Source organism: Drosophila santomea, chromosome 3L (assembly GCF_016746245.2).
Source record: "Drosophila santomea strain STO CAGO 1482 chromosome 3L, Prin_Dsan_1.1, whole genome shotgun sequence".
Taxonomy (NCBI): domain Eukaryota; kingdom Metazoa; phylum Arthropoda; class Insecta; order Diptera; family Drosophilidae; genus Drosophila; species Drosophila santomea.
In genome coordinates, this window is record NC_053018.2 from 22,914,536 (window position 1) to 22,941,178 (window position 26,643).

The following is a 26,643-nucleotide window of genomic DNA, read 5'->3' on the forward strand; positions in this document are numbered from 1 at the left end:
CGAGTCGATCTGGCCATGTCCGTCTGTCCGTCCGTCTGTCTGTCCGTCTGTCCGTCTGTCCGTCTGTCCGTATGAACGTCGAGATCTCAGGAACTACAAAAGCTAGAAAGTTGAGATTAAGTATACCGACTCCAGGGACATAGACGCAGCGCAAGTTTGTCGATTCAGGTTGCCACGCCCACTCTAACGCCCACAAACCGCCCAAAACTGCCACGCCCACATTTTTGAAAAATGTTTTAATATTTTTTCATTTTTGTATTGGTCTTGTAAATTTCTATCGATTTGCAAAAAAACTTTTTGCCACGCCCACTCTAACGCCCACAAACCGCCCAAAGCTGCCACGCCCACACTTTTGAAAAATGTTTCGATATTTTTTCATATTTGTATTAGTCTTGTAAATTTCTATCTATTTGCTAAAAAACTTTGGCCACGCCCACTCTAACGCCCACAAACCGCCCAAAGCTGCCACGCCCACACTTTGAAAAATGTTTTGATATTTTTTCATTTTTGTATTAGTCTTGTAAATTTCTATCTATTTGCCAAAAAACTTTTGGCCACGCCCACTCTAACGCCCACAAACCGCCAAAAACTGTCCTTCGCACTTACACTAGCTGAGTAACGGGTATCAGATAGTCGGGGAACTCGACTATAGCGTTCTCTCTTGTTAAATATAAATTATAGTCAAAAAGCTAATTAAAACCGTGAACCACTCCCTTAAGTTTTATTTATATGTATATTAAGGGAACTGAATGAAAGAAAACCTATTAAACAAAATCTAGGAAAATAAAGAAAACAATTGCGAAAATAAATATTTTTATAAGTATAGGCAGAATATTGAGCCGTTGTAGTATCTTTTTAGAAAAAATTTGTAAAATTGTAAATTTAAATCGATTAGCCAAAAACCTGTTTCCACGCATACTCAAACCGCCCTATACCGCACGACCACACTTTTGAAAAATGTTTTGATATTATTTCAAATTTTGTTAATCTTTCTCTAGATTCGCACATAAACCGTTAAAAAAGTTGCACACCGAACGCCGCAACCAGCCTGAGACTGCTGCATGGAATCGACCGACGGACTTGAACTACCCAGCACAGTGCAACCAAGGTAACTTTGTCATCTTGTATATATTTTGTATCCTACGACCAAAATCATGCATGTCAAAAGGATCTGATAATGTAGTCGCGGATGTATTTACCAGGCTACGTGCCAGAAATGAGGAATACCACCACTGAGTAGTGCAGGACCTGCCTTCAATATAACTCCAGAGAAGATCACAGTTTCCAACGACAGATTTAACCACGTTCATCTCTACGTAGTTTCATACCACTCCATAAATATTTTCGGTACTGCCTTACCATGATAGACAGATTGAGTCTGCGCTAGGTGGCGATGTAGGCAACGGTCATAGCCAATGTAGAGTATGGTCTGTTTCTAAACTCCCAAAAGCATTTTGAACAAATTAAAAACACCGTTCAACCCCGCTTTAATAAATAACTCACTCTATGAAGCAAATATTCCCTCCGTTAAAATGAAACAAGAGAGAACGCTATAGTCGAGTTCCCCGACTATCTGATACCCGTTACTCAGATAGTAGAAGTGCAGGTTTGTGGGCGTTAGAGTGGGCGTGGCAAAAAGTTTTTTGGCAAATCGATAGAAATTTACAAGACTAATAAAAAAATGAAAAAATATCTAAACATTTTTCAAAAGTGTGGGCGTGGCAGCTTCGGGCGGTTTGTGGGCGTTAGAGTGGGCGTGGCAAAACGTTTTTTGGCAAATCGATAGAAATTTACAATACCAATACAAAAATGAAAAAATATAAAAACATTTTTCAAAAGTGTGGGCGTGGCAGTTTTGGGCGGTTTGTGGGCGTTAGAGTGGGCGTGGCAACATGAATCGACAAACTTGCGCTGCGTCTATGTCTTTCTAGCTTTTGTAGTTCCTGAGATCTCAGTGTTCATACGGACGGACAGACGGACAGACAGACGGACGGACAGACGGACATGGCCAGTTCGACTCGACTATTGATCCTGATCAAGAATATATATACTTCATATGGTCGGAAACGCTTCCTTCTGCCTGTTACATACTTTTCAACGAATTTAGTATACCCTTTTACTCTACGAGTAACGGGTATAACAAGGCCTTAAAACACCCAAACTACCTCAAAACCTTATTTTTTCAAAAAACACACCAATTTACAGGATTGTCAAGCTTAAAATATATAAAAAGAAACAACTGCCAATAATAGACCAGACTATCAACAGACAAAAAAAGCTTAATTAATACAGACCATCCATCCTGGTTCATCCCAGATTTAATAGGCACATCACTCCGAACCCATAAAAATCAAGAAACATCTCCAGCATCATATCAAAAACTGACAGATCTCACAAAAAATAATCTGAAATCGAAAATATGTGGTTATTTTCACTGATGGTTCAAAAATTAACTGTACAATAACAATTGTCATCCCAACGGAAACAAGCATTTTGAAATGCGGCATACTGCGCCCATATTCAGAAACAGTCGCCATCCAAGAAGCAATCGAACTTATTAAGAACGGGAAAGGCAAATTCATTATCTGTTCCGACACTCTATCAGCAGTAGACTCAATCCAAAACTCAAATAACACCAGCTATTAGCTTAACAGAACTAGATCACTAGTAACACAGCATGCTCCTAAAAATAAAATAATGTGGTTTTTTGGAAATAAAAGGAAACGAATTAACCGACCAACCTGCAGTCAACCTGCAGTCCGCACCCGACACTGATAATATAACACATTCATTTGGCAAAAAGGTTTTTGGCAAATTGAAACAAAAATTTACAAAATATGAAAATATATCAAAAACTTTTTCAAAAGTGTGGTCTCCGTGTCGGCTATTTTTTTTAGAAGAAACTTAGTCGCTGCCAACTGTTATAATGACGCCTCAATAAAAGCATCTCCTGATTTCGGATGACATGCTCTCGAAGACTAGCTTCTTAGGAACAAGAAATCGCAAGTTGTAGCGAGGTTTGCCGGGCTGTAGTGCTGGTAGCGTCACCAAAGTACTTATGTATATTCTTAATCGGCCATGTCCGTCTGTCCGTCCATCTGTCCGTATGAACGCCTCGATCTCTGGAATTGAAAAAGCTAGTTGAGATTCAGTATGCAGACTCCAGAGACATAGACGCAGCGCAAGTTTGTCGATTTATGTTGCCACACCCACTCTAACGCCTACAAACCGCCCAAAACTGCCACGCCCACACTTTTGAAAAATGTTTTGATATTTTTTCATTCTTGTATTAGTGTTGTAATTTTCTATCGATTTACCAAAAAACTTTTTGCCACGCCCACTGTAACGCCTACAAACCGCCAAAAACTGTGTTTAAGACTCTCCTCCCTTCCACTAGCTGAGTAACGGGTATCAGATAGTAGGGGAACTCGACTATAGCGTTCTCTCTTGTTATTATGTTTATTTTAAGCTACGTTACAAGTTTTTTTTAAATATTTACAGTGGTGGTTTTCTTAGATACAATAAGTGTCAGCTCCATATCTGTAATTTTGAACTAAATGCCACTTTTTTGTCAATTCAATCAATGTGAGCAATTTACCACAAAATTTGTCAGTACATATGCCGATTTCGCAGGGAGAAATATATTTAATTCAATAAACACATTTTTTTTAAGTAAAGCGGCATTTGTTTCAGAAGTAATAATTGAATTATTTTTTAAACCAAATAAACTTATGTACAATATATGATTGATTTTGTTTTTTTTTCAAAGTACATATGTACATACGTCATGGAAATTATAAAAAAACAATTTTTAACGGTAATCTTTCTTCAGAATTTTAATTTGGGGATATTTCTCTAGCACAATACCAATTCTTTTAAGAAAATCATAGAAAAATATTTGACTCCGAAAAAAATAAAAGAATATAAATGAAAAAGCTGAGCAAACATATATGAATGTCAAGTGTAGGAACCAAATAACAACAAACTCATGTACTGCACAGATACATAGGTAGCTATAAAAGCGCTCACTGTTCGCACCTTAGATACACTCAGCATGCGTTTCTCGATCGTATTTGTTCTTTCCGTCCTAGGATGCCTCCTGCTTATCCAGGAGGGCAGCAGTACCACAACCACATCTACAACTACAGACGCGACCACAACCACAACTACCACGGCTTCATCCGACACCACCACCACCACCACTGACGCTACCACCACCACCACGACCACTGCCTCCTCCTCGTCCTCTTCCTCTGCGGAGGCCAGGAGGCGCAGGCGTGCCCGTCGCCGCCGTCTGGCCCGTCAGCGCCAGCGCAAGGAGCGCAATAGGCAGCGCAGGACTCAAAGGTTGCGCCAGCAACTGGAGAATAAGCGCAGGCAGATCAAACAGTTGCGCGGATAAAAAAATTCTACATTTATTCGTTTGTTAATAAGCTGTTCAAAATCGCTTAAATCAATGTAAATTAAAACGTACAAAATGTTTTCTTGAAATTTTTAAAAAGATTTTATCTCAGAGGCCAAGTAGCGGAGTACAAAGTTGTTAATAGAAGAGGATATTTCCTTGAAAATAATGATTTGATCCGTCTGTCCGTGGGTCCGCTTGTAAGCCGCGATCTCGGGATCAAAATTGACAAAAGTATTGAATAAGTGACAGCAACGAACAACGAATAACAGTACATAACAGGCAAAATGAAGCGTTTCCGATTATGTATATATGTATATCACTTTGTTACTAGCCGAGTCATTTTCCATCCGTCTGTCCGTATAAAGGCCTCGATCTCAGAAACTATAAATAAAATATAAATAAATAGTAAGTCTTCAGCATGCAGATTCCAAAAACATGAATGCCACGCAGAATTTTTTTAAGTTCTACCACGCTAGCTCTAACGCACTACTAGCTGAGTAACTCAACTTGTAATTGACGGAACTCGACTCGTTCTCCCTTTTTTTTCCCAAAGTTTAAGACTATTATGGTAAACGGCAAAATGGCTAAATCCATCTTTTTAAAGGGCAAATTAAAAAAAAAACTATTTTTGAAAATTACTTTTCAAACACTTAATATACAACTCCAAAGAGAATTCTACAGTTTATTTCCTCGACTGTAAGATACCCGTAACTCAGCTGGGTAGAACAAAACAAAAAAATAAAAGAATTTCAACACTTATCTACATTAGAATGGGCGTGGCAACGTGGGTTAACAAAATTGCGCTGCGTCTATATCTCTGGAGTATACATGCTGAATCTTTCTAGCCTTTATAATTCCTGAGATCTTGATGTTCATACTGACGGAAAAACAGACGGACATAGCCAGATCGACTCGGCTATTGATCCTGATCAAGAATATATATACTTTATATGGTCGGAAACGCTTTACTTTCTTTGGCCTGAAAAGTATGTTTCTACGAATCTGGTATACCCTTTTAATCTACAAGTAACGGGTATAAAAATGTATTCGTGACGATTCAGACATACAGACTGATGAACTGATGGTTAGATCGATTCGGCTATCTATTTAGAAAATATTTATTATAGGAGTGGAAACTCTATCTTCTACCCATCTTTTATTTCTGACCTTTAGGGATTCGAGAACCCCGAGTTATAGAGGTGCCCAATGCATTTCAAAGCAGTTGGGATCAGTTGATTAGTTTGTAAGTTTATCGGAGACCCATTTAGATCAGCCGAACGACAGAATGATGAAATTAATTAATGAAATAGAGTAGAAATGAATTTTTTATTACAGTTTTACCAAATAATGCATGCAGTATTGGAATTATTTAAACTACCAATTATGACAATTTTACCCAGCCCTGTTAAGCTTAAAAGCCCAAGGGCATTCGGGGTCATGATGAAAATATGGTCATAATAGAAAAACTGTGCAAACAGCTATAGTTGTCAAGCACCAATAAGGTATTTATTGATTACGTAGTACTACAATCATGTCTGCCCCAAATTGCGTATAAAAGAACGCTTGATTTTGTAAATTGTACACATTTCAATGCGGTTCCTATTCGCTCTAGTCCTCGGCGTGCTCCTGTGCCTGCTCCTGGCTCAGGAGGGCAGTAGTACCACAACTACAACCACAACTACAGACGCGACCACAACTACAACTACCACGGCTTCATCCGACACCACCACCACCACCACTGACTCCTCCAGCACCACCACGACCACTGCCTCCTCCTCGTCCTCTTCCTCGGCGGAGGCCAAGAGGCGCAGACGTGCTCGCCGCCGTCGCCTGGCTCGTGAGCGCCGGCGTCGCCAGGAACGGAGGCAGCGCCAGGAAAAGAGGAGGCGCAGGATGGAGCAGCTGCTTGCCAGGCAGCGCCGCCTGATCAATCAGCTTCAGGGATAGATCAGGCCGAAACCAAACGTTTCTTGCAAAATAAAAATAAAATTGTAAAAACACTTTTTTTACTTTTAGAACTTTGATTAATCGTACAATGTCAAGTTTTAGTCCTAATACATGTAAAAAGCTTAAAAATTTTCCAATTTTTGCAGTTACATATATAAAATATAATATATTATTAAATATTAAAAAATATTTTATATTGTTTCTTGAAACTAAACGGTCTAATCTAAAAGCAAAAGGGAAAATACCCGTTCCTTAGCTATTGAGAGTTCAACCGAACATAAAATTAAAGTAAAGCTAAGAAAATTTCAAAAATGGTGGGTTTATGGTGTATGGGTAAATGGGGTTTATGCGCTGCTTGTGCGCATTAGGCGGTGCAAAAAGATTTTCCTAGCAAACAGAAATTTACAAGACCAATAAATAACTGTAAAAATATACAAATATTTTTTCAAAAATGTGGACGTGGCAGTTTTAGGCTGTTTGTGGGCGTTACAAAATGCAAGGCAACATGGGTCCGTTCGTCTGTCTGTCTGTCCACCCGTATGAACGTCGAGATCTCAGGAACTATACGAGCTGAATAGTTCAAGATTTTTAATTGATGTTGCCACGCCCACTCTAACGCCCACAAGCCGACCAAAACTTCCACGCGTACACTTATAATCAATGTTGTGATATTTTTATACCCGTTACTCGTAGAGTAAAAGGGTATACTAGATTCGTTGAAAAGTATGTAACAGGCAGAAGGAAGCGTTTCCGACCATATAAAGTATATATATTCTTGATCAGGATCAATAGCCGAGTCGATCTGGCCATGTCCGTCTGTCCGTCCGTCTGTCCGTCTGTCTGTCCGTATGAACGTCGAGATCTCAGGAACTACAAAAGCTAGAAAGTTGAGATTAAGCATTTTTTTGATATTTTTTCATTTTTATATTGGTCTTTTAAATTTCTATCGATTTGCCAAAAAACTTTGCCACGCCCACTCTAACGCCCACAAACCGCCCAAAGCTGCCACGCCCACACTTTTGAAAAATGTTTTGATATTTTTTCATTTTTGTATTAGTCTTGTAAATTTCTATCGATTTGCAAAAAAACTTTTTGCCACGCCCTAACGCCCTAACGCCCACAAATTGCCAAAAACTGTCAGTGTTTAAGACTCTCCTTCGCACTTCCACCAGCTGAGTAACGGGTATCAGATAGTCGGGGAACTCGACTATAGCGTTCTCTCTTGTTTATTTTTTTTTATCAGTCTTGTAAATTTTTCACAATTCGAATAAAACTTTTTGACACGCCCACTGTAACGCCCACAAACCGCTCGAAACTGCGACGCCTAAACGTTTAAATAATGTTTAAGTGTTTTTTCATTAAATCCTTTTTTTCCAATTTCTTTTGATATTCTAGAAATCGTTGAAATTTCTCGTTCGAACTTCTAAAGGGTTATCCAATAGGGACGCTCAAACTTTGAAAGCTCACTGCGGCCATGTTGTTTGAGTGGCAGATGTCAAATGCAGGGAAAATAGGACTTCAGTTGGATCAACGTTCCGCGCACTTCGCCTGTATTACGGTCGCGATGATCGTCCTGCGTTCTGCGTCAACAAGCAAAATTTCCGTATTTGGGACCATACCAATCCACACGAGGTTTATCAAATGGCAATGCATTACCGTCGATGGTGAGCGATACCGGTCGATAATAACCAACTTCTATTTGGCCTGAAATCGAGAATATGGATCTGGACAACATGTGGTTTCAGCAGGACGGCGCTACGTGCCACACAGCACAGGCTACGATGCATGTTTTGCACGAACTCGACTATAGCATTCTCTCTTATTTTCCATCTATCTTTCTTTTACCTATAGCAGCTATGTTATGTGATGCTAGTTTTTAGCCGGCCCGTACCGATCTGTAATAGAAAATATACTTTTGGCATAGTTCAATGAAGATACATTTAAACTAGTTTGCGTAGAAACGATCGCGCAGACGGACATGACTATATCGACTCGGCTGTTGATACTGACAATTGTTACAAATATCTTCTTTAATTCTTTACTAGACTTCTAATTGACAACTAGAAGTCTTTGCAAGGGTATAAAACAGACGGACAATGGTTTAACTTGGATATATGATTTAAAATTGTACAATCCGAAAAAATTGCAATATTTTTAATTCATATCCATGGTAAAGATGGAAACAAATTAAAATGTTGCGCATTCCGGCATCCTTCGCTTGGAGCCATTTTTGTTCAAATCCATAAAAGCGGCGCCTGCTTGAAGGCCTAACCAAGCTATGGTGCATTTTACACGCTTCGCTAGAGTTCTGCAACACGAATTGGCACAAAGGATGACGAAGCAGCCAGGACAAGAGCTTGGGAGAGACAGGAAGACTGGAACCCACAACGACCGAGTCGAAAGTTTCGGCCTGCAGAGCTGGCAAAAAAGTTTTGCCGACGACGATGAAGCTGCATTAAATTTGGGGCCAAATATGATTTTCTGCTTTAAGCGGAGAAAGAGTTTTAAGAAACTATGAATGAATTTTATCTCCAATGCTTATGTCACGGATCTCGTCCTTTCACCTAACTGCCGCCTAAATGCGCCTAAATGCAATTTTTGTTACTTGCTGAAACTTTACCTCGTCTGCTTTACCTTTTTGGCAAAAGTTTGTTTCGAGTTATGCCTGTGCCCAGGAAATAGCCATGGCTGTGGGAGTGGCTTGGTCTGAACTTTTGTAATTATTTGATTTATCATATAGCAAAGGCTGTTCATGCTGAGCAATAAAGGCGGCCGTCTTTACTTTTGGCTTCAGTATAATTTTATTTAAAAGTATGTTTTTTCGGATATGGCACCTAATTCCTTAACACAGCCGCCTGGCACATATGATCAAAAACATTGCGACATTGGAAGGTCAAGGGTAGGGCTAAGCTAACAGCGTCAAAAGAACAGAAAACACCGAACTAAACAAAAAACACCTGTGAGGTATGCAAACAGAAAGCGAAACTGCAGCTGCCTATCTGTTTCGACGACAAAAACACCACAGAGAGCGTTCGCCAGTTGATCACAGACTGCTGGCCGCCTACAACGTTCGAGGCGGGGAATGTCTTTGGTCTGGGTCATTTTGCTCGGTCTCCTGGCCTGTGAGAGAAACACCTTTGGAGCCCTACCCGGAGCCAAATCCACTCACTGTCGTCTACGTAGCACTAGCCTTCCGGAGCTCAAAACAACGGCCGTTGGGCGTCAGTCATCACAACGGCTTGTGCCCATTACCAATTCACATAAAACTGCCATAACGGAAAAGAATCGGCTTGGTGAACCATTTAATAACTCTATTTCGACAACTGATAGGATAAAGTACAACATATGGCACGCACTGAGAGCCGATGGAAAAGAGAACCTCTATATACTCTTTTTTGCCATATATATTAGCTACCTTGTGTATGTGCTATTCTAAGTCCGTGATTTATTCAATAAAAATCAACGTCATCGAAGGTGCCTCCTGCTATCAACCTTCTTTTTATTATATCCAGGAAAAATGTAAGCACTTTTTAATTCGACGTACACATAAGATTTTTGAAACCACATTCATGGCCTACCTAAAAGAAAAAATGGAAACAGCATATTTTCAAAAGCAGTGAATTAATATTTATATATTACTGGTAGTTTTGGGCGGCTTGTGGGCGGTAGAGTGAACGTGACAACGTAGGAGTGACTAAAATCTGAATGTTTAATCTACATTTTCTAGTATTTATAGTTCCCCAAATACAGTTCATAGTTTATTACAACATTCATAGAACGTTGTAATATTTTTTTCCATTTAAAATTTAATTTCACTTTTAAAATTTAATTCTTCTTACTTGCGAAGTTACGGGTAGTAAAAAAACTCTACTGTACCGTTTTTTTTTGTACTGCCGTGTATTGTACGGTTTGATTCGCGAGAATATACATGCGATATAATAACCAGAACAGAAACGAGTAAATATATAAATATTAGTAAGATTTAATTAAGCGATAAAAAAGGTAGTTATATTGCTTTACCATTATAGTCAGAACATAATACTCTGTAGGGGTCATGCAACTCAAAGTAAATCTACAATGATTTAAGATGAGGGGTACGTAGTTTCTAGTGTATCTGCTTGGAATAGCGGAGTTTAGCCCACAAACCAAGTCGGGACTATCAACTTCACCACGAATAAACTTAAAAATATAGACTGTTCCAAGCATCGTCCTACGATAAGCTAGGGAGGGGAAATTTATTAATCTTCTGGAATAAGGAGGTAACATAAGGTTTGCATCCCAATTTAGGCGCCGTAAGGCAAACAGTAAGAATCCCTTTTGAACCGATACAATGCGGTCCGAGTGAACTAAGTAATGTGGACTCCAAACAGGTGATCCATACTCAAGAATCGTACGGACTAGTGAAATGAATAAGGTTTTGGTCATCTTATTATAAATATGTGATTTATGAAAATTTTACTTTAGGATCCAGAAGAAAACCTAGATCATAAACAAGTGTTATTCTGTCCAAAGAGCACCCACTTACAGTGTATGTCGCGTGACTCGGGTTGACACGACAGAATAATAACTTTACACTCCGGGCCATTTAAGTCTAGTACGTTATCACGGCACCATATTTGTAACTATCTAGATCGGATTGTAAGTCCAAATGACAAGAAATGTCCTTATACTGGAGACATAATTTTACATCATCAGCGTACATGAGTACTCGCGAATGTTTTATTACTAAGGGAAGGTCGTTAATAATTAAGGTAAAAAGAAGCGGACCAAGGTGGCTCCTTGTGGGACGCCGGATGTGACTCGGAGAATACAAGAAAGAGAATTTTTAAAGAGGACCCGTTGCGTCCTGCCATTCAGATAACTTAAATAAATTTAGAAGATCAACAGGAAAACCTAATAAATCAAGTTTTAATACTAGAAAGAGCCAAATGCTTTACTAATGTTAGTGTAGATGACATCTGTTTAAAGATTGTTTTTGAAGCTCTGAATTACCAGTGAAGTTAGTTCCAAAAGGTTAATGGTTGTTGATCTGCGTTTCATAAAACCATGCTGACATGGTGCTGCAAATGAGGGGTGATAAGATTTTTAAAATGCTTAGGGATAGCAAATTTGGAGATTCCTCTGTAATTGCTTGCATCCGATTTGCTACCTTTTTTATGGAGAGGGATCACAAAGGACTCCTTCCATATATGGGGAAACTGCGAAGATCTCAGAGACAAGGTAAACAATTAGTGGTAACGAAATTATAAAGCTGTTTCAGATCCTGCGCGAACTGGAACTTAAAACAGTTTTAATAGTTCTTGTAACACTAAGTATTAAGCATGGTAAAATTTAACCGAGCTTAACATTTAAGGATAGACTGAGAACCGGTATATTTAAATTTCGTATAAAGTTTGGACTTTTCTTAGGTTTGTCAACTCTTTGTTAAACCAAGGAGGTTTATTAGAGATTAACGGATAGTACATCGGAACACAAGTGTTAAAAAATGATGCCAGAAACTATAAAAGCTAGAAAGTTGAGATTAAACATAGAGACGCCAGAGACATAGACGCAGCGCAAGTTTGTCGATTCATTTTTGAAATATAATTTGATATTTTTTAATTTTTTATTAATATTGTAAATTTCTATCGGTCTGCAGAAAAACTGTGTGCCACGCCCACAAACCGACAAAAACTGTTACTACTAACTACTAAAACTTCCACTAACTGGGTAACGGGTATCAGATAGTCGAGGAACTGGACTATACCGTTCTCTCTTGTTTTTTTTAGTTTTTTGGTTTATCGATTGGCATTTGCATATGGGACGTAAAAGTTGTAGGTTTGTGGCCCAATCTGGCGCTATGTTTGGTAGCAAGTATCTTCGGACGGGCACGGCAGGTGATCCTGATAAAAATACATTTAGTTTACATGTACAGAACCTATTAAATAATATTCGATTATACTAAAATACTAATACATTTTACTGAAATACACAGTGGTAAAGGTATACCTTAAGATTGTCTTGCTTATCAAATGAAATATAGGTGTATTTGACCTGAGTGCCTTCTGCCAAACATATTTAAAGCTTTTGGGATCCTCGGCTGTTCCAGCAGTGCATCAATTGCTCTGCATGTGTTGCTCGCACGAACATACACATGCAGTATGCTAAGTGACCCCGCAACCTCAACGCCTGTCCAAAGGCATTCCGTTCGCAGACGGGAGCTTCGCTGTTGCTTTCGTCAACTGCGACATAATTTATGACGCTTTCATTAAAAGCGACAAGCGAGACAAACGCCCACACAATCACGGCTGGGTAACGAATGGCCAAAGGAGTTGCCCGGTTCATGTCCCCAGTGTGGGTGTGTATTTTAAATTTGTTTCGGTGCAGACCTAGAAGACAAGCGTACTTGGCTACGTGTGCCAGACAGTTGTCACAGGCAAAAACATCGGTCAGGATTGGGGTTGCCACGAGGAGGAGGGCCGACGCTGGCAGACATTTCACCCCAAACGGTGTCAATTTTTTAATGTCAAGCGTTTAACCGGCGTACCGTTGCACTCGGTTCCTAGTCGGAGGCTTCCGCACTTTGACATAATTAAAGGCCATTAATCACGTGTGCTGATTCAACAACGCCCACTTTGCAAGCAGGTGGGAGCAGGCCGACATGGAACGGAGAACGGGACCCGGTGACCTCTCGAGGGTTAATACAGCCACTTCAGCCTCCTGGTGGAATGGCTCAGGTCGGATCTGTTCGGCCCTGGGTGGTTGTGGGCGAATCGATTTGGAGGAACATTTAAATTCACCGAATCCCGTAAAGACACCGTGCTGCTGTCCTGCCACAAATTGTGCCCGACTGAACAATTTCCATTTTTATACCCGTTACTCGTAGAGTAAAAGGGTATACTAGATTCGTTGAAAAGTATGTAACAGGCAGAAGGAAGCGTTTCCGACCATATAAAGTATATACATTCTTGATCAGGATCAATAGCCGAGTCGATCTGGCCATGTCCGTCTGTCCGTCCGTCTGTCCGTCCGTCTGTCCGTGTGCCCGTCCGTCCGTCCGTCTGTCCGTCCGTCTGTCCGTCCGTATGAACGTCGAGATCTCAGGAACTACAAAAGCTAGAAAGTTGAGATTAAGCATACAGACTCCCGAGACATTTTTGTTTTGGTCTTGTAAATTTCTATCAATTTGCCAAAAAACTTTTTCCCTCGCACACTAACGCCCACAAACCGCCAAAAACTGTCAGTGTTGAAATTTCTTCTTCGCACATCCACTAGCTAAGTAACGGGTATCAGATAGTCGGGGAACTCGACTATAGCGTTTTCTCTTGTTTTTAGTTGCTCCGCTTCGCTGGCGATTTGCTTTTCAGTTTCGCTTGACGTTTTGGTTTTTTGTACCGGAGCATTTTGGCGTCAATTAACGTTCTTTGTTGTGGCGCTACATTGGACACATTTTTGGAGGCAGAGCCATGGCCACGGTCATATCGTTGGACATGGTCGAAACCATATAGATGCCGTGTAGATTGGAAAGGTCGCGTATGTGTTGCGCTTCATTGCGCTTCAGCTTGTGGTGATTCCCATGCAGAATTACGGAAAAAATGTACAATGTAAAAAATGTAACAGGGCAAATGCGAATGCCTGATCCCCTGCTCACATAAATGGTACAAATTGTGCATAGAACCATTGGCTGATTTTAATAAGAACTCTATACTTCTATATTTCTTTCTCATTTAAATTAAAATATCGTTTTGTTCTTCCGTATTATCGCATTAAGAATTGAATATAGTAAGCTTCAGTGTACACACTGCAATAAGGACGAGAGGTGCACGATAGCACAAAACAAATTCCCACAATTCACAAAAGCTCCCGGATACACACATACGCCCTGAAGCCAGAAATCCCAGCAGAGACACAATGTACATAGATACCAAAAGATATCCCGCCATGACGGCAGCCTCGACGCTTATGTATACTTACTTATAGTCGCGCATATTGACCACGAGGGTAGCGGTGGTGGTACACCTTTGCTGAGCCACACCTCTTCGTCCGACTCCCACCGGGGATTGATTTTTAACGAGCATGAACTCTGTGCGCTATCAATTCGTGTTTTTTACCGACCCTACGCGCTTTAATTCGGGCTCAACAAAATTATGGAAAAGCTATTTTTAATAGACCCAAATGGCTGCGGAATCGGACAGCAAGTGTGCTGGATAAAATGGTTAAGCGACATACATCCACACCAATACCAACCACAGAGTTAACTAAAAAGAAGTAACTGATCATTAATTATGAGTTTCACATAGAGACTTGTCTCTTGAACTGAAAGTTCCAAAATCAACGTGACAGTCAGCCATAATCCCTGGGCAGGCCAATAAAATCTTAAACACTCAAAGGAGCCGTGCTGCGAAGTGTGTTCCAAGTGTTTTGGGGGATAAGCCAGGCCAAACATTTAAAATACCAGAAAACGAAGCCGCTTGCGGCTTTAAGAAACAACAATGGCTCTAAGTAGCAAAGTAAACATGGCATAGATGTCGCACTCGGCCCAAAGGACCAAGAGCAGTTGAGGAGGAGAGTGCTGCGCGGAATGCAGAAAGCAGGACCGCCCAGTGAGAACTTTATGCAGAGAATGCCTCACGGCCAATCCACATATACAATTAAATTATCGCAATACTCATATGTAAAAAAATATAATTTTATTTTACTGAATGATTACAATATTTTTTAGTTGAGAAGAACACCGACCGATTATTATTAGGTCTCAAACTGAACTCTGATAATTACTCTGATTTGATTGACGTTCAAGCCTCGGTTTCGAGCTTTTCTAATATGGACTTTAGACTTTAGGGTTCTGATCAAATGAAGAGAGAAAGCTTTGGAGTTGCTGACTTTAATAGTCTTCGCATTTCTCTTGGATTCAAGTGCATTCGCTCTTGGATACAAGTGCTCTTAGAATCTTATAATTTTGTTTATTGAAATCTAATACTTCTGTTTTCGGGATTGCGAGTCCGAGCTTTGAACGTGGGAACGCAACGATGATGCGAGGGCTTAAGCATAGATTGTTTAAATTAGGCAACGGATGTTTAGTCTACCAGTGGGTGACTTATCAGGTATCTGGTATCTGTTGGGTACATCCAGAGTTGTGTTGGGTGTATGGGTGTGTGGGTGTATTTGGGTGTACATGTTGTATGTGTATTAGTGTGTAGGCATGTGCTTAAGTCTTAGGGACTTATGGATATGTCACTCCCCCAATCATTGAATTTGGCCTGTCCTCAGGTCGTTAAATTTGGATATATCATAACATTGTTTTCTGGTTGAATATTTTCTTTGACATTAGTTTCAAGGTGCGGATGTTCTTCTTTTTGTTTACAATATTTGACAATAATTTTCTTAGGTATATTTTTAAACTTATATGCTAAATACAGAGTCAAACTAATTATCATGATGACAAAAGTTGTAATGCATATAATTTGGAAAAAGTTGTAGTGTTTTACATGTAATTTTATCATTTCTTTTGTTTCTAAGTGATTTATTGGTTCTAAGCGTGTAACATTGTTGGTGATATAAATCGTTTGTGTAAAATCTGCTACATTATTAGAAATTAGGAATTCATCTATTTGCATGGTACAATTTTTAATTTTAATGATGTTGTTTCCTGATATTAATATTTTGTTGTTTGTACAATCTTGGTTGACAACTGTTTCAGGAATATTCCATGTTAAAAGTATATTTGGTTCTATATAATTTATTTGGAAATTTCTTTGGGTTTTAATGTAATTGCATTGAGTTTGCTCTTGTTTAATAAGTCCAACAATACATTTGTCGAATATTAATTTATCTGTATCTTTATGAAATACTTGGTTATTGAATACATAAAACTTATCGAATATTTGCTCGGTTAGAATATAGTTATGTTCATCTGGGTACGGAACTATTTGAAATATCGGAACTTTAGTGACCTCGCTAGGAACGTGGGATATAATCAAAATTTCGTTCGTGTCTGTCTTGAGCCAAGTTGATGTTTTTATCTTTAGCATTTTCTCCGAATTTATGTGTTTCAAATAATCATGTTTTAGTAATTTTGGGTTAAAGATCCCTAATCTGGTTAATTGCATACCTAACTCGATGTCTTCTATGTATTCTGTAAACTGCTGTAGGTTGAATATCAGTATCGCAATTTGTTGGTTCTGTTCTTTTTCCACCTTGAGCCTATTAATTATGTCTATACCGCTGTTAATTATGTCGATAACCATGTTTAGATCATGGGTTTTAACGGAGTCTTCTGACATGTTATTAATTTTTTCCTCTAACTCCTCCCTGTCGTCTTCATCTAATGTACCAAATAAGTATTAATATGCCTTCCCTACTACGTTCAAGAGACCTCTTTTACTTCTGTTAATAATTCTTAATCCATTTATTTCCCGTTTTAGTTTATCGACTAAATATTGTATCTGAGGTACATTGGGATAGTCATTTGCTTCAGTTACTAGATTTTCGAACATAAGCATTGTCTTTGTTATGTTTATACTTAAATAGTGGTATTCGTAGCTGGTTGGAATTTCCATCGTTCCGGCTTGGATTATAAGGTATCCATTTTTCGCACTTATTGGGTTTACTTCGATGTTGCTGCATTTGACCATAGTGATAAGTGATAACATGCAACTAAGCATTATTAGAAATATATTGCGTACTTTGCGCTTCTCTGGCTGGTCTGGAATTATCGTATTTGCTCTTATTAATCTTTTTTGTTTCTTGAATTTTGATTTATAATGAACGATTTTCCTGCCGCGGTTTGTTTCCTCAAAATGTTTACTGTCTACTTGTTCAATTCTTCCTGTCTTTTTAAATGGATTGGTGATTTTACTCTTCACGAGTGGAGCCTGTCTATATTTTATATCAACTTCAAAATCATGCCTATTCTTATTAAGATATTCGATCTTATCAATTTTGTTTTGTTGTACGTTAAAGTCTGGGCTGCCTGCATATAGAAAAATGTCTGCCGGAGATCGTTTTGTACTATTATGTTTAGTTTTATGATTATAGACGTATAAGATTGTTTCGAACCTTGTAAACCTATCTTCGATATTTTGTTCACTACCGATGATTCTTTTTTCGTTTACGGTCTTGTGAAATCTTTCTATATCGGATACACCATTTTTGCTGGTTGTTACAGAAATTTGTACGCCTTCGGATCTTAACCAATTTTGCAAAGCTATGCACATAAAAGCTGAATCTTTGTCTGCTTTAATTTCTTGTGGCTTTCCCATATCATTGAATATTTTAGTAATGGCTCTTTTCGCTTCTAGCCAATCTCTACTTTTTACTTCAACTAGGGAGGCAAATTTTGAATAAATATCAATACAAGATAAGAAGATCTGGTTACCCGTGAGATAAAAATCTATCACGTATTTTTCTCTTGTGTTAAATATTTCTGGTGTTGTTTCAAATGTCAATTTAGTGTCTCGATGTTCTGTTTTTGCTAGATTACATATTTCACATTCATTAATAATATTTTGAATTAGCTTTTGACTATCTGGGTAATAGTATTTTTCTTTAAACCAATTAATGGTTTTTTCTATACCTGGGTGTAAAACTTCCTTATGTCTTTTTAGGATTAAATCCTTAAATTCTGCATAAGTTAGTATATCAATTAGCTTCGTGGTACATCTCAATAGTTTTGTGAAATTGTTAGGGCTTATGATTTCGGTAAGTGCTCTCTGGAAGATCAGAAAATCCTCATCATTAGGGAAGTAAATTGCGCTTTTCTTGGTGCACACATATTCCTTAATGAGGGTTTTGGCGAGTTCAAGTGTCATTTCTTTATAGATTATTTTAATCTTTAGTTTTTGAAAGTAGTGGATTACACTTGTTGTGTCATTGTCGCCTTTTTCTATCTCTATTTGTCTAGAAAAGAAATTGATTGGTCTCTCCGTTATGGATATATAATTTAAATTATCTTCATTAGCACTATGTATAGTTGCGTCTGCGCTGTTTGCGACTTCGCCAACCATGACTTCTTCTATCTTTGTGCGGGAAAGAGCATCCGCGACATAGTTTTCTTTGCCTGGAAGATATTTTATTTTATAATCGAATTCATTAAGTTTGATTTTCCACCTTTGTAATTTCATGTTTGGCTCTTTGATATTATTCAGCCATACCAATGGCTTGTGATCACTCATTATTTCAAATGGCCTGCCGAATAAGTATGACCTGAAATATTTTGTCGCCCAAACTATAGCTAACAATTCTTTTTCAATGGTAGCATAGTTGATTTCGTGTTCGTTCAGCGTTCTGCTGGCATAACAAACGGGCTTATGATTCTGTGAGAGCACTGCACCAATAGCTACATTACTCGCGTCAGTTGTTAGAGAAAAAGGCTTCGAAAAATCGGGGTAGATTAATATCGGATCTGAAGTTATCAAAATCTTTAGTTTTTCAAATGATTCGATGTAGTCTTTACATTTAATATCTATTACAGCACCTTTCTTAAGTTTGAGGGTCATGGGTTTAACTATCTTGGCAAAGTTAGGAATGAACTTGCGATAGAACCCACATAATCCCAAAAATGATTTTATCTATTTAGGTGTCTTAGGTAACGGAAAATTTGTGATTGCAATGGTTTTGTTTGGGTTTGGTTTAATGCCATTTGTTGTGACAATATGTCCCAGGAATTCAGTTTCTTTTTTCATGAATTCACATTTGTCTAGCTGCAACTTCAAGTTGGCGTCTCTCAGTTTCTCAAATCAAATCTTCCAAAAGATTATTCATACATCTCTGAAATGTAGCTGGAGCATTCTTTAGGCCAAAAGGCATACGTGTATATTCGTAATGCCCATGCTTAGTTGAAAAAGCTGTTTTTGCAATAGAATTTTCGTCCATCTGGATTTGGTGAAAACCCTTAGCTAGATCAATGGTGGTAAAATATTGGCATCTACCTAATTTATCCAATATCTCATCCATTCGAGGAATGGGGAATTTGTCATTAACAGTTATCTCGTTTAGATTCCAGTAATCAACTACCAACCTAAATTTTTGTTTCCCAGAGGCGTCTGCCTTCTTGGGGACCACCCAAATAGGAGAACAATAAGGGGACTTTGATTTGCGAACGATCCCTTGCTCTATCATTTCTTTGATTTGTTTGTTGACTTCTTGGTCAACACTTTGGGGGTATTTATAGGGTTTACGGTATACTGGATCCTCATGCTGAGTCTGGATGACATGTTTAATAGTACTGGTGAAGGTCAAATTCTCGCCTTCCTTGTACTGAATGTCTCTATATTCGTATAGAACTTTCTTTAAATATTCGATTTCCTCTACATTTAGATGTTCGAGTCTGTACTCGTTACATTCGCGTAACTCATTGTTGATCGCGAAGTTGACTATATCGTTGTCAACGGACATGGCATCGAGATGTGTTACATCATTGTCCACTGTGTCACTAACAACTTTTGAAGTGAGGCATTTTTGTAATGCGGTCTCCTTCTTTTGTTGTTGATGCTTTGGTTTAAGGCACTTAGGTGCGGTCTTAACCTTTTGCATCTTTGGATTGATTTTCTCTACTGGAGTGGAATCATCCTTTTGTTGTGGGTCGAGGCATTTAGATGCGGTCTCGCCCTTCTTTTCTCCATACACAAACTTAAAGGTTCTTGAACCTAAAGTTACCGTCTCGTTATCATAATCTATCTTAGCTTTCGTATCTTCTAGATACTTTCGACCTAACAGGAAATCATAATTGTCGGAAAATTTGTGGATATAGAATTTCTGAACAGACGGACATACTGAAGTGGGTTTCATTATTATGCTTTTCTTTAATTTTATTGCCCCTTTAATGGTATACACTGTTAGATCTTCTTCTTTTTCTTCTAAATTTTCAAAATTTTCCCTAATGATATTGATGGATGAACCTGTGTCGATCATTCCCTTGTAAATTTTGTTATGATAACCTATTTTTACATGGGGACTGGTACGTCCTCCTGTGTCACTTGAGTGTCCGAGGCAGTTTGATGAAAATTTACATCCATTCTGCTTTGGCCACTTTGACTTTCGCGTTGTCTTTTTACCGGCATCTGACCGTTAGTATTATTTGAAGTTGAAGGTTGGAAATTAAGGGAATTGTTAAGAGGATTGTTTTGTTGGCCTTGTGTTAACTCCCTTCTAAACGTGTAATAATTTCCCCTTTGATTAACCGGTATGGGACGAGTGGAGTACTGATTTTGATTTATTGTAGGTTGATTAGAATTTTGATGTTGCGTATTGTTATTCTGATTCGTTCCAGGATAATAATTGCTGTGATTGTAATTTCTATTATTGTAATATCTTTGATTATTGCTTTGACTATGATTTCCCCTGTTCCTGCGTCTGTTCCCTTCTGATCTATTAAAACGCTGATTTTCCGGACTGGCGTCATAGAGGCCTAGCTCCATTGAAGCTTGTTTTAATTTATAAATAGTATCAATATCTTTGCGTGCCAATGACATATAAATTCTATCCGGCAATTTTCGATCTATTACAGATTTAACAGTTCTTTTTAACATTTCAGTGTAATTTGATTTATCTACAGGGTCGCTTTCTAATTCTAACTTGTCAAACATAATCCAATATTGTGATTCGAGCTTCTCGATGAACTTACAGATGTTTCCGGGGTATGATGTATCCTCCAGTTGTCTTATAAGTTGTATGTAGGGCCTGTGATCCTTGAATGCCATCGCCAGGACCGTCTTTGTATCCAGCCATGTGCTTACTCTTTCTTGGGTCACGACCTCCAATGCTGCATCCACTAGTAACCGTTTCACTGCTCCGTAGATAACGTGTGCTTGTCTGGCATCTTGGGTAGGGTATAAGTTGAGTAGCTGCTCGACCTGGTTAACAAACACAGACAGCTTGCCAGGTGTGCCATCGTAGTAGTTCAGTTCTTTAATTTGATTTAATAATTGATTTAGGTGGGTTTCCGAAAGTTGCGGAACTGCCATGGTGTATTTGTATAAGTATTTGGATACACGTTGTTTATTTAAATTCTTTGTTTTAAGTTACGGAATTAAAAATTTTAATTAATTTTGTTTCCGACCGCACGGGATTTTAAATTGTCTTGCTGTTTTAATTCGCCGATCCTGGATAGCTAGTTGTATAGCGTATCCTTCAATGGATCAGTACCGTACTAAAAGGACTCTTTATTTAACAGATCCTACCGGCTGCGCCAATTAAATTATCGCAATACTCATATGTAAAAAAATATAATTTTATTTTACTGAATGATTACAATATTTTTTAGTTGAGAAGAACACCGACCGATTATTATTAGGTCTCAAACTGAACTCTGATAATTACTCTGATTTGATTGACGTTCAAGCCTCGGTTTCGAGCTTTTCTAATATGGACTTTAGACTTTAGGGTTCTGATCAAATGAAGAGAGAAAGCTTTGGAGTTGCTGACTTTAATAGTCTTCGCATTTCTCTTGGATTCAAGTGCATTCGCTCTTGGATACAAGTGCTCTTAGAATCTTATAATTTTGTTTATTGAAATCTAATACTTCTGTTTTCGGGATTGCGAGTCCGAGCTTTGAACGTGGGAACGCAACGATGATGCGAGGGCTTAAGCATAGATTGTTTAAATTAGGCAACGGATGTTTAGTCTACCAGTGGGTGACTTATCAGGTATCTGGTATCTGTTGGGTACATCCAGAGTTGTGTTGGGTGTATGGGTGTGTGGGTGTATTTGGGTGTACATGTTGTATGTGTATTAGTGTGTAGGCATGTGCTTAAGTCTTAGGGACTTATGGATATGTCACTATACATATGTACATACATATAAACATAGTCCTCCCGCCTTGCACCCTGTCTACGTGTTAATTGGTTTCGGCGTAATTGTAACTTGACATGCATGCTAGGACAGCGGTAGAGCTTTCGAGGTAATGGGGTGACAGGTGGGGAGCCCAAAGCTGCCAAAAGTGTTTTAATTGAATTATTTTCATTGTCGCCCCAGCTCTAGTTTGCCCGCTGGCATTATTAACTTTTCTTGTTGCTGCAATTTATGCAAACTTTCTCGAAAAAACACTCTCGCCCACACACATAGCCCTAAACCCAAGCACAACAAGTTAAATGAGTTAAACGAGCAATTTCACGAGCGTGACGAAAGTTTTGCAAATGTTCCAGAAATACGAAAACCAAAAAGAATACGTAGCGTTCGATTGCTTTGGGTGCTAAAAGTTTCTCAACGTGTAGCTAGGGGTCAACTAATTTCATTCCGCCAGAGTATGAAGTATACAGTAAATCTACTTTTGATCCGGAAATTTATTGTCATTGTTGAACAAGGTGCGTTATGTAGAATATCACTAGGTGCATCTACATTAAAAACGTATAATGGTATCTGAAAGACCAGACACTCGCCTTCTTGTTCATCATTTGGTGCCGGAGTTAGATAATTTGGCTGTGCTAGCAAGGATATTCGTGGGTCTAGCTGCATTCCTAGATTTGTTGTAAGGTCCTAAATATTTTACTTTGTCAATAAAAAAAATATTTAATTCTTAAATGTAAGAAAATCGACTAGTCGGAAGCCAAGTAGAAAGGGAAGAAAAAACATATCACACAACAAAGTTCTTGTATTTATATATATCCGTTACTCGTAGAATAACGGTCTTGTAAATTTCCATTGATTTGCCAAAAAGCATTCTGCCACACCCACCATAACGCCCACAGACCTCTCAAAACTGCCACGTCCAATGGCAGTTGAAATTTGAAATTTTTAAAATTTTTTTTACATTCTTGTTAAACTAGCAAATTTGTCTCGATATTCCAAAAATCTTTTTGCCACGCCCACTATAAGGCCCACAAACCGCCAAAAACGGTCAGAGTTTAAATGTCTCCTTCGCACTCCAACTAGCTGAGTAACGGGAATCAGATAGTCGAGAAACTCGACTATAGCGTTCTCTCTTGTTTTCTATTATATTTCGGAAAAATGATCATTGCCAATAAATGCGATAACACTACCCTGATAAAGTGCAAGTGAATTTTTGACTTAAGACTCGAGGAGTAAACGCATTCTAACATGAAACATCGATTTGCCTAGATCAATCAATAACGAATTAAACAATTTACGTATTTTTTTCAAAAAGTTTATTGGTTTAGATATTTAAAAAAAATTTATTGCTCTTCTACTATTGTCCTTTCTTATCGCATCAGTCGAAAAACATTTTCAATTTCGATGGTCTAACCGGTGGCTCGCATTTCTTTTTTGCCGGGAGCATGGCGCTTAAAAATGTTGGTCCAAAAAGGCCAAATGCAAATTCCGAAAAGCAGCCAAAAAGGCAACAAGGAAATAAGCCATTCACACTCTGCTGATATGGAATATCGGCGAATGCGAGTGGCAGGGAAGGCAGAAGGGCGTGTATGTGGGCTCTAATTCAAAGGCCAAACAGCAGCCAAACTCCCCATGCAGCCCAATTCCAAAAGGATAGAACCAGGGGGAGGAGATAAAGAAGAGCCAGCACGATGTGCAAAATGTTCTTAATTCTCAATTCATATGCAAATTTATTTTATCGCCAGCGCTGGCTGCCGGCTGGAAGCCCGACCGGGTGGAAAGCTGCCTGCAACAACAGGGAAAGGCGTTCGGGCGGACCCTATCCTTTAGCCCTTCGAAATCCACAAAGCCATTTCAATCATCCGACACTCGATTGGAAGTCGTGAACGGTTGTGGCCTGGAGGGGGGGTTCCGTCACGTTATTGCTTGTAATTGTGCTTTTCACAACCAGCTTTTGGCCACCACTTGATAATTGATCGCTTGCATTCGCAGTCTCCTATGAGTGTGCGTCTTGAAATTTACAAGACTAACAAAAAGATTACAAAAAATACCAACATGTGCAATGTTGCCAGCTGATCTGGTCTCTTGGGATTATAGGATACAAAAATTAGCTGCTAGGCAAAAATGGTTGATTTTATTTCGCTTGTGAAGGGTCAAGTGAAGGGTCAGACCACCCTTGCCATCACCCCTTCCCTCGTTATAAGAAACCGGAAGCAACCGGAAGACATGTCGTGCTGCAATGGATGCCGCCACCGCTCTCAGACAATTTTTTCAAGCCATAATCATTGGCACTGAAGCTCCGGCCACGGACACTCCCTACTGGTCGTATTCCTTTACGTCTACGCCATTTCAAAGCAATTGCTTCATTTACCAGGGCGCATACGAAAGTGAAGCGAAGTAAAGCGGAAGTGTTTTCCTGGCTTTCTGTGCCCGACTTTGTCGGCCTTTTTGTAGTGAAAGTCTTTTTAATTGAAGTGGCTCGGACACACACCAAGCTGCATATTTTGAACTCAATGATGCGGCAGGCGGTCAACGCCTTTGACTGTCTGCACGAAGTTGGCTCCTTCAAAAGGACACCAGCCGGCCAGCTGGTGAAAAAACTGCCGAGACCATGCGGAAGCAACTATGCCGTATGTCATTAAAATTTACTACAATCTATTTTGCTTTCTAATTGGCACTTGGCCATCTCCAGCTCAGTCGCTTTGTGCATAGCCCAAGAGCCAGCTCGTCTTCTTTCTGGCCATAATCGTAACTTGCACCGGGCAATTAGTGCCAGCCATAGGCCAACAATGGCATGTGCAACACAATCCCGTCCAATGATCTGTGGGCGTCTAATAACGGAACCTAGCACTTGCAGGCCATACAGGAACAAAACATTCCCCTAGAATAGCCGAGAAGTAAATACAAGATCCCAGCATCCGCTTTTCACAAATCGAGTCAAAAGCGCGGCTAACGCGAACACTTAAAGTCCATTTAAAATGTGGATTTGCATATGTCGAGTCTGGCTGAGTTTACGCTTCATCTTAACCACATCCCGTTGGTTGGCTTGTTCGTCGTGAATCCCGCCCAAGTACTTAAAGTGCGGCCTCGCACTGGATTCCATTACTAAAATGCTAATTACGTGGCGGCAGATTCCGCGACAACAGAAGCTGCGCCAAATAACTGAAGCATAATGAAATCGCGAACGGACCGCAATGTGAGTGCGAAACTTATTAGAAATTATTTACGGAGCTCTTCAAAAATACTGACTATTACACTTTGCAAATAATAATAGCAAACTAAAGTGTAATATCTCAGACAAAAACGGACACATTTTTAAAAAGGAACGTAAGGTCACGGGTCTGAAGTATGATGCGTCCAGTCCCCATATGCCTTTGTTGCCTTAAAAACCGATTCTAAATCTACTTAAAGTGAAGTGCCTCAATTCCGGAAACATACATACGTGCTCTGCGGAAATAATACTCATGTAGAATCCCACGTTGAAATCCAAATTATCAGCCCTTAAAGTTTTCCAGATCTTAACACGTTCAATAGTGTGCCAAACCCAATACTATACATACAGGGCGTTGCTTGACACATCTTTGAAACAAGAGTGAACGCTATAGTTCCCCAACTATCAGATACCCACATTTCTCTGGCATATCCATAGAAATTCAGGGAAATAAAATAATACAAAAACAATCTAAAAGTTTTTAAAAAGTGCAACATTTTAAATGGGCGTGACCCTTTTGTGCGGTTTGTGGGCGTTAGAAAGAGCGAGCCCGTGTATTTCGTATACCGATAGAAATTGGCAAGATAAGAAAACGAAAAAAATTCAAAACATTTTTAAAAAGTTTAAACGGGGGAAAACGTGTTTTGGCAAGTCACAGGAAATTTAAAAGACTAATAAAGAAATAAATAAAATAATAAAGACACATAGTCTTTACTCAAAAATACATATTAAATTTGTTTTAAGACCAAAAGTCTCACAGAAAATAAAATCTTAACCGCATTTAAACATAAAAAATGCTTGTCAAAATTTTGTCAAAATAATTGTAACTGCAGTGACTAAACGGAAACAACTTGCTTTATTATGGAATTTTTGTATCGGTCAAACTATCGTTCCATACTAACTAAATAAAATTCAAAGCCTCATTTTGCCTCGATCGGAAAGTTAAATACACTTAGTAAGTCCATTTGCTTTGCAAGTTTTTTTCCTAAAAGATGTTGGCATACCACCTAGGAGACACTTTGACAATGCAATTCCGAAAGCTTGACAAGTCAGTCCACAGTCCGAATGTGGAAAACATTGGCGGTCACTGGATCCTCCCGATGTGCCTTGCATTGTGGGCATCTGCGGCTTTTTTAGGTAACTTATTTGTCCTGCGGCGCAATCGCCATCCGTCCATGTCCCCTATCGCTGGTCCCGTAACATGGGCTCCCCGAGGGGCGGGTCGTGCCACAACCAGCAGCCGTTGAACAGGACCCTTGCCGCAAAACCGATTGCAAGCGGCCCATTGTTTGTCACACTGCAGTGTTTTTTTTTT

General features: G+C 39.1%; 4 protein-coding genes across 10 annotated transcripts in view; all 4 read left to right on the plus strand.

Moving 5' to 3' along the window:
• The window catches only part of LOC120449582 (histone-lysine N-methyltransferase SETD1B), a 32,636-nt gene that overhangs the window by 290 nt on the left and 5,703 nt on the right, over positions 1-26,643 (plus strand). For all 7 annotated transcript variants that reach the window (XM_039632139.1, XM_039632140.1, XM_039632141.1 and 4 more), the window contains exon 2: positions 999-1,108. The gene's annotated coding sequence lies outside the window, so the exon portion shown is untranslated. The remainder of the gene's footprint in view (positions 1-998; positions 1,109-26,643) is intronic.
• On the plus strand, positions 4,055-4,402 carry LOC120449586 (protein new-glue 1-like). Its single transcript, XM_039632147.1, has one exon. It carries the CDS (start codon positions 4,055-4,057, stop codon positions 4,400-4,402), a length of 348 nt encoding a protein of 115 aa, XP_039488081.1.
• On the plus strand, positions 5,996-6,453 carry LOC120449583 (protein new-glue 1-like). Its single transcript, XM_039632145.1, has one exon. It carries the CDS (start codon positions 5,996-5,998, stop codon positions 6,350-6,352), a length of 357 nt encoding a protein of 118 aa, XP_039488079.1. The 3' UTR covers positions 6,353-6,453.
• LOC120449585 lies at positions 9,217-9,839 on the plus strand. The gene has a single exon (XM_039632146.2). It carries the CDS (start codon positions 9,435-9,437, stop codon positions 9,786-9,788), a length of 354 nt encoding a protein of 117 aa, XP_039488080.1. The 5' UTR covers positions 9,217-9,434; the 3' UTR covers positions 9,789-9,839.

What these genes read in the sequence shown, in the direction of transcription:
- LOC120449586 (XM_039632147.1), top strand. Translation starts at nt 4,055, where the DNA reads ATGCGTTTCTCGATCGTATTTGTTCTTTCCGTCCTAGGATGCCTCCTG.
- LOC120449583 (XM_039632145.1), top strand. Translation starts at nt 5,996, where the DNA reads ATGCGGTTCCTATTCGCTCTAGTCCTCGGCGTGCTCCTGTGCCTGCTC.
- LOC120449585 (XM_039632146.2), top strand. Translation starts at nt 9,435, where the DNA reads ATGTCTTTGGTCTGGGTCATTTTGCTCGGTCTCCTGGCCTGTGAGAGA.